Source organism: Diabrotica virgifera, chromosome 4 (assembly GCF_917563875.1).
Source record: "Diabrotica virgifera virgifera chromosome 4, PGI_DIABVI_V3a".
Lineage (NCBI taxonomy): Eukaryota > Metazoa > Arthropoda > Insecta > Coleoptera > Chrysomelidae > Diabrotica > Diabrotica virgifera.
The window spans coordinates 47604948-47614964 of NC_065446.1; the positions used below are offsets into that span (position 1 = coordinate 47604948).

At 29.3% G+C, this 10017-nt stretch overlaps 1 protein-coding gene across 1 annotated transcript in view; it reads right to left on the reverse strand.

The window, feature by feature from the left end:
- Positions 1–776, reverse strand: part of LOC114333034 (kelch-like protein 10) — a 64166-nt gene extending 63390 nt beyond the window's left edge. Inside the window, exon 1 of the mRNA XM_050649107.1 lies at positions 572–776. Coding sequence (XP_050505064.1) covers positions 572–664 — 93 coding nt within the window. The 5' untranslated portion in view covers positions 665–776. The remainder of the gene's footprint in view (positions 1–571) is intronic.
- Positions 777–10017: the final 9241 nt, after the last annotated feature.

Consider the following 10017-nt stretch of genomic DNA (forward strand, 5'->3'; position numbering starts at 1 on the left):
TTATAATACAAAATGGCATTAATATAGTAAAAAATAATGTTCCCAAATTTTGTGAATTTATAATAGAAGTTTAGTTTTTGATTTTTTTTTACTAAATGAATATAATATAAATAAATTACTTGTATTATTTATTATTTGTATATTTATGTATGTAACTATATAAAAACGTACAGTTTATTCTAATTATTAATGTATAAACCTCGAAATACTGACGTGCGTCAATTTTACGCATGATTATCTTTTATGTACATCAAAATATGATTATCTTTCTAGGGTTAAAAAGACTAAGTTACAATCCATGCATGTTATATAAATCGCTTTAAATCGGCTTAGCAACTGAAACGATCTTAATTTGGAACTATAAAAAGTCAAAATCAAAAGCAAAAAATTTAAAATTATTATCTGGTAGTCCAAAATCATTAAAAAATTATTATAAAAGCCAAAGGTTTACATATATTTTTTATGAAAAGGGGAAATGGTTTAAGGAGCAAGAAACACAAGAAAAAGTAATACAAAAAACCGAAAAATATTTATTAAAATTGATAACATAATTTATTAAATATAGGCTTACTTCTTTATGCCAAAAATGGTAAAATCCATCCACAAATGTAAATCTCTTAGAATATTTATCGAATATCCCGAAGTAGGGGACCGCACCATCCATTTCTTCATGAATTTAAAACGAATTCTTATGGTACAATGAGCTACACTAATAATTTTGTGCAAATAAATCTAATCCTCTACTCTATAAAACGTTACATTTGACACATAAATAAATAGACCAGAAGTCTTTAGTAGTGACGTTACGCTGCCATATTACACCTATCAAATTGAATCGCTTAAGCCGCGTTGACATGGGTGTGAATCACGAATAAAAACCATATACTGGTTCGTGACACTTGATTACAGAACAGTTAGGTTCTCTCATTATAACTATGACCAAAGTATTGAACCTTTATCATTTTTACGATCTTGATCAATTCTCCCTCTTTGTGCATAGTCTCCAACACACGTTCGTTGAATATCTCTCCTGTCCACGCGATTCTGAGCATGCAACGGTAACGTGATAACTCGAACCAGGGCCGCCGCTACCATGTGTGCAAAGTGTGCATCGCACACGGGCGGCCGATTATAGGGGCGGCCAAAAGCAGTCCACTGATGATAATTTTTTTTAACGAAAATCAATTCAAAGAGCACATAGTAATGATTCAGATATTTCTATAAACTCTAATAATCCAAACAATCTAAACAAAAATGCCAGAAAATGTTATTTATTATATGAACTGCCTTTTGCAGCTGTAGTCATAAAGTAGTTCCGGAAATGCTTTTTAATTCAAAGTGGCTGGCGGTTTTCGGACTTTAAGGATATTTTTATCTACGTGTTCCATAACTCCAAAGATTTTAACTTTACACCAAAAACACCCAAATAAAAATTCACCGCAATTAAATTCTGCAAACAGACGTGTTTTACCTGATTTACTTAGCCAAAAATTTTCCCCGGAAAATGCGGGATTTTCCAACAAAATCTTTAACTTGCAACTAAAAAGTTTCAGAAAAGTAGTTGTTTATCAATAATTAAATAAGTTGGTAATTTAAAAGCTCTTTTTATATAGATTATAATTACAGAAGCTGATGGAAATTGAATACACAGTTTAGTAACAATTGAATTGTTAATTAAAAATTTACGGTCGCTATCATAACCACAATAATTAAGATATAAAAGAATAGTTATGATTTTTGTATAAAAAGACACTGTACCTATCTAATGTACTTTAAAGTATTGAAATTGAACTATTTAAGCGGCCTCAGGAATATTTTAAAAATATAAACAATTTTTTGGCATATAAATAAATAAAATATCTCGGGAAATATTAAATTAAATTAAATCATGAAAACGGTATTGGAAAATAAGCGGCTGGACGCTTCTTTTAAAAGCAGAAGCAATTAAATTTGGTGAGTGGTTCCTGAGATAGAACCAGTCAAAATTGACCTACATTTACGGCAAAGAATAGGATCATAATTTTTGAACCATCACATGTTGATTTTTGTCCTGTTTCCTACATCTATTTTCATATTTTTAAAATACCCATAACATATATTATTATAATAAAAACTATCGATATTACGAGTGAAAATAGCCAAAAATAGCAAAATTCCAATCAAAAATTAGGTTGGAGAAATAGGTCTGGATCCCGCGTATGAAAAAAAAAGTTGATTAATAATATCAAGCTGGAAATTTTTTAATAGCTTAAGGGTGTCTCGTCGGACAAACTTTGATCTATGGGAACACTGGAACAGGCGCAGTTTTAATTGTGGAACAGGTTAAAAATTTGGAACGGTCAGACCACGAAAATTTATTTTACTGCATATTTATTTTGTCCGACAGAACAGACTTAAACTCTCCGAACAGAGCTTAAACTCTCATGCAAAAATCAGACTGCTATTTATCACCAAATGGGCGTTTTAATGAGTGGAATATGTAGAATATGTCAAATGACAGGAATTATGACAGGTGATAAATAGCAGTCTGATTTTTGCATGAGAGTTTAATCTCTGTTCGGAGAGTTTAAATCTATTCTCTCGGACAAAATAAATGTGCCGTTTTCGTGATCTGACCGTTCCAAATTTTTAACCTGTTCCACAATTAAAACTGCCCCTGTTACAGTGTTCCCATATATCAAAGTTTATCCGACTAAACACCCTTAAGCTATTAACAAATTTTCAGCTTGCTATTAATCAACTTTTTTTTCATACGCGGGATCCAGACCTAAAAATGTAATCTCAAAGTTCCAAATCGGTATATGTACGTTAAAAAAATTATTTTCTCGGCTTCTTATGGAGCAATTTTCTTCATTATTTTTGTGTTTACAAGTAACTCAAGTTTAGCCATCTAACTAACTCATTATTAAATGTCAAAGTTGCTTTTGTTTTGTTATAATAAATTAATTTATTAATATTAATAAAAATTTTAAATTTGTTTAAATAAATATTGTTTAAATAATTATACAGCTTTCAAATGAGAATATTTGTGTTTTTAACGTTAAAAGGTACACCTGTAATAAATTCATCTAAAATAAAAAAAAATATGAAAAGAAATTTTTTAAGAAACGCTTTTCTTTAGTTACTAGTGACTAAAATTAAAAATATTATAAAAAACATCAACTAAAAAGTAAAAAATAAAAAAAAATGAAAAAATCTAACACATTCGTCAAAGAAAAGCGTGGCGCGTCTTCATATAATAAACAACGGTTTTCGCCCCACGCTTTTCTTTAACGAATGTGTTACATTTTTTCAATTTTTTTTATTTTTTGCTTTTTAGTTGATTTTTTTATAATATTTTTAATTTTAGTCACTCGTAACTAAAGAAAAGCTTTTCTTAATTATTTTTTACTTTTTGGTCTTACACTTTTCAAACATTAAAATATATCGTCATGTTTTTTAAAATATGTATAAAACATATGATGTAGGTACTAACATGAAAAGTAGTCGGAATCGGCAAAAAATTTGAAAATTTATTGTTTATTTATGAAGCATAACGTAAACAATTAACGTAAAAAGTGAAACTATGTATAGTTCATATCATTAGCTACAATCCGTAAAAGTTTCAAGTTTTTACATTGTAAAAAACAAGAGAATTTAAGCATTTTCCATTAAAATCTTTTTTTTTTGTTTAAACAATTAATAAACATAAAAAAATTATTAATTATTCGTGTATTGTTCCCGCGAATGCATATATCTGCAAATTTTCATTAATTTGCATTGGAGAAAATGCGCTCAAATTAACGTCTAAAGATTTGACGCAGACTATTGAACTAAATAAAAGCGTTTAAAAAGTTTACAACTGGAAAAAATATATAGTTTTCTTTTCTTATAAATAAGTTAATCTATTATAACAAAACAAAAGCAAGTTTGACATTTAATAATGCATTAGTTAGATGGCCCTACTCGAGTTACTTGGGAGCAAAAAAAGAATGAAGAAAATTGCTCCATCGGAAGCCGAGAAAATGCATTTTTTTAACGTGTACCGATTTTGAACTTTGAGATTACATTTTCTCCAACCTAATTTTCGATTGGAATTTTGCTATTTTTGGCTATTTTCACTAGTAATATCGATAGTTTTTATTATAATAATATATGTTATGAGTATTTTAAAGATATGAAAATTAATCTAGAGAAAGAGGACAAAAATAAAAAGGTGACGATTTGAAAATTATGATCCTATTGTTTATATCTTTGCCGTAAATGACGGTCAACTTTGACTGGTTGTATCTCAGGAACCACTAATCACAATTAAACGTTTCTTCTTTTAAAAGAAGCGTCCTGCCGCTTTTTTCTTCCAATACTGTTTTCATGATTTAATTTAATTTAATATTTCCCGAGATATTCTATTTGTTTATAAGCCAAAAAATTGTTTATAATTTTAAAATATTCCTGAGGCCGCTTAAATAGTACAATTTTAATTCTGTAAAGTACTTTAGATAGGTACAGTGTCTTTTTATACAAAATTCATAATTATTCTTATATATCTTAGTTATTGTGGTTATGATAGTGACCATAAATTTTTAATTAACAATTCAATTGTTGCCAAACTGTTCATTCAATTTCCATCCGCTTCTGGAATTGTAATCTATATAAAAAGTGCTTTTATATCACCGAGTTATTTAATTATTGATAAACAATTACTTATCTAAACTTTTAAATGAATATTAAAGATTTTGTTGGAAACTCAAGCATTTTCCGGGGAAAATTTTCGTCTAAGTAAATCGGTTAAAACATGTCTCAATGCAGAATTTAATTACGGTGAGTTTTTATTTGAGTGCTTTTTGTGTAGAGCTAAAATATTTGAAGTTATAAAGCAACAATTGAAAAAAACACGATTTTCGGGCGACATTTTGTTTATAAAAAAAGTAGGACACTATCTGCGGACTTTGCATATCTATTAATATATACAATCATAAGATTTGATTCCAGCAATAAAATTGCTAGTAAATATCTTTTCCCGGTATTTTGATAATTAGCCCAGAGTAACCATAGATCTGAAAATTCGCAATGGAATTGGCCAAAAATCCACCTCTTTGAATATATCTATCTATCTATCGTGACACGAATCTTAATAACTCATGACTGTGGTTATGCATCGTTCGTGAGGAGTTCACACTTCAAATATTTGTCTCACTAGCGAATATTAAGACCTTAGTTAGTAGCAGAATAATGTCAAGTTACGTGTAGAATAATGACAGGATTTCGCAAAATTTGGCAAGAAAAAGGATGAATAGACGATGGTTTACAAGGTAGTGCATTCATCAAAGAAGTCCTGCTAATTTAATTAAAAACATTTCTTTGTATCTATTTCTTTCAAAGTATCTTGAACATTTTAAATAATTGCTTAAAATATAACAATCTTCAATATTTATTCGAACTTGTTAGCCCCAGAATTAAAAAAATCTGCTAGTTTGACGGCCAAAATGAAATTACAAATAGCACTTCGATATTTAGCTAGTGGAGACTCTTTTAAAAGTTTGCGGTAGTTATTACATACATACAAAATGTTGCGGTATAAGATACAATTTTGATCTTTTTTATGTGAATAAGCTCCAGATGATTCACATAAAGAAAGATCAACATTGTATTAATAACAAGACTTATATCAAGGATCTCTCCTTGTAAATTTGTGACCTACCTTTTTATTGTATTATGATCTACCAATATACAACCTGTATATTGGTAGATCATAATATAATAAAACGGTAGGTCACAAATTTAGTCACATATTCTGGGACCAAAAATAGTTCAATTGAACCTAACTGACCTTACTATGTACAGCTACAAATGTGCACAAAGTTGGATTTGTGCCATTGTTTGCTTTTATTTGGGGCTGAAATAACTTAAAAGTAAGTATCGAAAGAATTATTCTTGGCAAAAATGTAGCAAAAAACCCAAAAAAAGTTATATTTACGAAGTCGATAGACCCAGTAAAAGCAAATTTGTAGCTTATAAAAAATGCGTTCTTGTTCGTCCAAATCGAATATTTCAACGTGAAATAACCAAAAAATTAAGCACTTTTCGGGGAATACTCATTTTCAACTTTTTTTAAAGTGTTTAAAAAAAGCTTTATTTCAGTTTTTTTTAGTTTCTATCATCAAAAGTAAGCAAGTGACGATCAAAATAAAATTGGACCCATTTTTTTTGGTAAAAAAAATCATGAAAATCTCCCTCTATTTAGCACCTTAAATGAAATGAATCATTGCCGCTTTACTATTTGCTTAAATTATGTATTTTTTATATGACCTGTAAGTTTCATCAAATCAAACGGCTTATTTTTGAAAGGGTTGCAGTTGAAAGGACTTGAACGAGTCACTAATCACGAATGTATGCAAATTTTGAACAGTCATATCTTAATCAATTGTTGTCCTATAGAAAAACAGAATAAAACCAAAATATTTATAAAACCAAAATCTACATATGTATTCTTTGAGATTTTTCGTATAACTAAAACTTTTTAATTTGTTTAAAAAAAATGGCATTTTTCCAAAATTTAAACTAAAAATATTTTTTTAATTTATTTTAGAAATTTATTTTTTTCTAAAAAAGATCTCTAAATGGAAATGAAATAGCAGCAATATTATCTCATAAAAAAGCACTTTCAATGTTTTGAAAAAATATGTACATACATTTACAAGAAAACATTTTGATGCAAATGTAGTTTATTACAGATGACTAACTTCCTCTCCTCAGTATCTAATGCAGGTAATTTATCAGGAATATACTTTGAAAGCATGAATATGCAGAACATGAAGAGGTTGTTATTTTTAGATGGTAGGACAATTCTTAAGAAATGCGGAGCCATAAGAGATTCGTGATGTAGTTATTAGTCCAGGATAATAAGGTTTTTTCCATGACACTTCAACAGCCATGGTACTGAAGCGTTTTTTCGACAGGTAATACCCATAAGAACAAATTGTAACTACTTCCTGCGTAGGATCTGTTGACCATTTTTATTTATAAACAATTTATTGTCAAAAAAACGGTAGTTTTCCTTTTTTTCAAATTAATGGAAAACAGTAAGACCTATGGTTTTCTTAGTACAAACATCTTCGAGAGAATGGAAAAATCTTTAAAATGACGTATTACAAAGTTTAATACACACATTTATTGTTAATATAATTGCGAAAAAAGGTCGAAATTTCAAAAAAATTAATTTCTCAATAACTATTGTAGAAATAAGTGTACAGCTTTGAAATTTTCGTCAAATGAGAGTTATTTGATGCTTAATATGTGAGAAAAATTTAAAAGCGATTCATTCAAGTGTTTCAATTTTATTCAATTTAATAATGATGGTTTTGCTTGTCTTCGATTCAGAGGGTTGCACACCCGTTGGACAGGCTGTTTCTACCATTTCAGGCGTCCTCAGCAGTGTTCGTTAGCGTGCACTCCTCTGAATCGAAAAATAGCTGGCCCATCAATTTAAAGGGAATCTGATAGATAATTCAAATTCCCCATTGAATGAATTCCCCATAATTCATACTCGGATTTGAGTACTGAAAGTTCCTCTTCTGTCCTTTTTTCCTAGATGAATGAAAGCGGAATGTGATGGTTTCCTTTTCGTTTTCTATATTCGTCGTCTGCGGTCTTATTAATTGAAAAAGTCGCAGATTAAGGATGTACCAGAAAGAACTTTCAACACGAAAAGTCTCAGTTTTAAATGACTATTTACCATTTTAATTTTTATTAAATTGGTGGATTCTGCATTTGAGACTCTTCAATTTGTTTATTCAATTTGTTTATCCCAGAGAGCTTTTTTGCAATAGCATGTCAGAAAAAAATTATGTTTGCATTCTGCAGGTGTCAAATGAAAGAACATGAATTTCTTTTTCAAATTGGTATAAAAAAAGTGAATAAAATTAGTAATAAATAATTATGAAAAGTATGGTAAAATTTTCCTATAAACTTTTTATTACTTTATATAATAAATTATATATATTTATTACAATTTTTCATCAATTATCATATATATAACATTATTTGGTTAGTTGTGCACCTAAAACACGGTAAAAATAGATTTTTTTGAAAAAAGTTATTTAAAAAGGTTATAAGGAAAAATTGACGACACTTTTGCATAATTATTTGTTACTAATAAATGCATTTTTTATTCACCTTTTTGAAACCAATCAGAAAGTCTAGCTCATTCTCTTTTATTTGACACCTGTAGAATGGTTCTAAAATCATAAACTCATTTTTTTCTGACTGATATTGCAAAAAAGCTCTATGGGATAAAAAATTCCAATCAAATTTAAACAATTGAATGAATCGCTTTAAAAATTTTATCAAGTATTAAGCACCAAAGAACCCTCATTTGAGAAAAATTTTAAAGCTGTACATACAATAGTTATTGCGAAATTAATTTTTATGCAATTTCGACCTTTTTACTTTATCGTACTACATACGCAGTATGAGTATAATATTACTTTATCGTACTACATACGCAGTATGAGTATAATAGATAAAGTTATAGGATCGTGCAAAAATTTTTTTTTCAGATTTCACTTTTTTTCGACGTTTTGAGTCCCCCTGAGTCTAAAAAGCAAATAAAAAAAACATGTCGGAAGTATGTACGTATGTACGTACGTATGTCGCCACCGCCCAGCAAAAACTACTGGACCGATTTCGATGAAATTCGGTATGAGTAAGATTAAGCGAATTTTGTCGAGAAAGTAAGCTTTTGAAAAAAAGGGGGGCCGAAATAGGGGGGTTATTTGGGGCCCATTTTTGCAAATTTTGACCGAAACGAATGAAATTTAACTTAAAGTTTGCTCATCGATAGGTAAATAGAAATACGGAATTTGACATTTCCAAATCCAAAATGGCGGCCAGCATGGCCGACCGCCCACCCGATACATTTCCCTACCAATCTAAAAACTTGTTTAAGATAAATTTAATTTGAAAAAACATTTATATAACCTAAAGATGGGGCTATAACAAGAATATTATCGTTTTTCAGAAAAAGTTATGGGTTGCCTATATTTAAGGGGTCAAAATTTGACATAAATTTGAACTAAATTTTCTCAAAAATGACTCCAAGGAATTTGTTTATTTTTTAACATGTTTTTGATATCCTATCGGTAAATTGAATAACATTGGTCAGATTTCTTAACTCCTCGTAGGAGGGGAGTTATGAATTTTTTATAAAAAAATATTCGAGTGCCCGTAACTACCTTTGAAATAGAAACTAAAATTTGAAATTTGTCAGACATATATAGTACTTTGTTATCTATTAGCACAACAAATTTTACCCACAATATGGCTTCCGGTTTAACCGGAAATGAAAAAAAAATCTTAATTTTTTACATACCTGTATATTTTTACATATTTTGAAAGAATGTAAAATTATCTTTCCAATGACATAAAACTCGTTGCTGTAACTCAAAAACTCGAAAAGTTACAGAAAATTGAAATTTTGCTAGAATCTTGTGTGTGTCCCCTCTCACGCGATCATAGCAGAGCATTATTATAGGGTAGTCAATGAGGGTATTTGGCTCCGAATTCCATCCTACTACATCGATGTACTTGATATTTTCAGAGTAAGTAGGGAATAGCTCAAGAAACAAAATCTACCCTATATACTATGGCGCTTTTATCTTGGGGCCATTCCCACCGCTTCAAGGGGGTGGAAAATTTATTGGTCAAAATAAGCATGGAAGTGGCTAGAGAACCTATTTTTAAGCAAAAACTGATCTATACTTTTTTTTGAGAACTCAATACTTTTTGAGTTATGCGTAGTTGAAAATTGGCCATTTTCATTTAAAAATGACACGTCTTCGGACGGTTTTTTGTGAATACCTTAAAAACTATGCATTAAACTAAAAACACTATATAAATTTTTTTTTAATTATAAATAACAAAGAGATTCGTTCCTTCGTAAATTTTCTATTTATAATACAAAAAGAGATATGGTAGGTAAAAAGAGTTTGTTTTTTGGTGCATGCTCAAAGTGCTCATGCTTTTGTAGTGTTTGAAAAG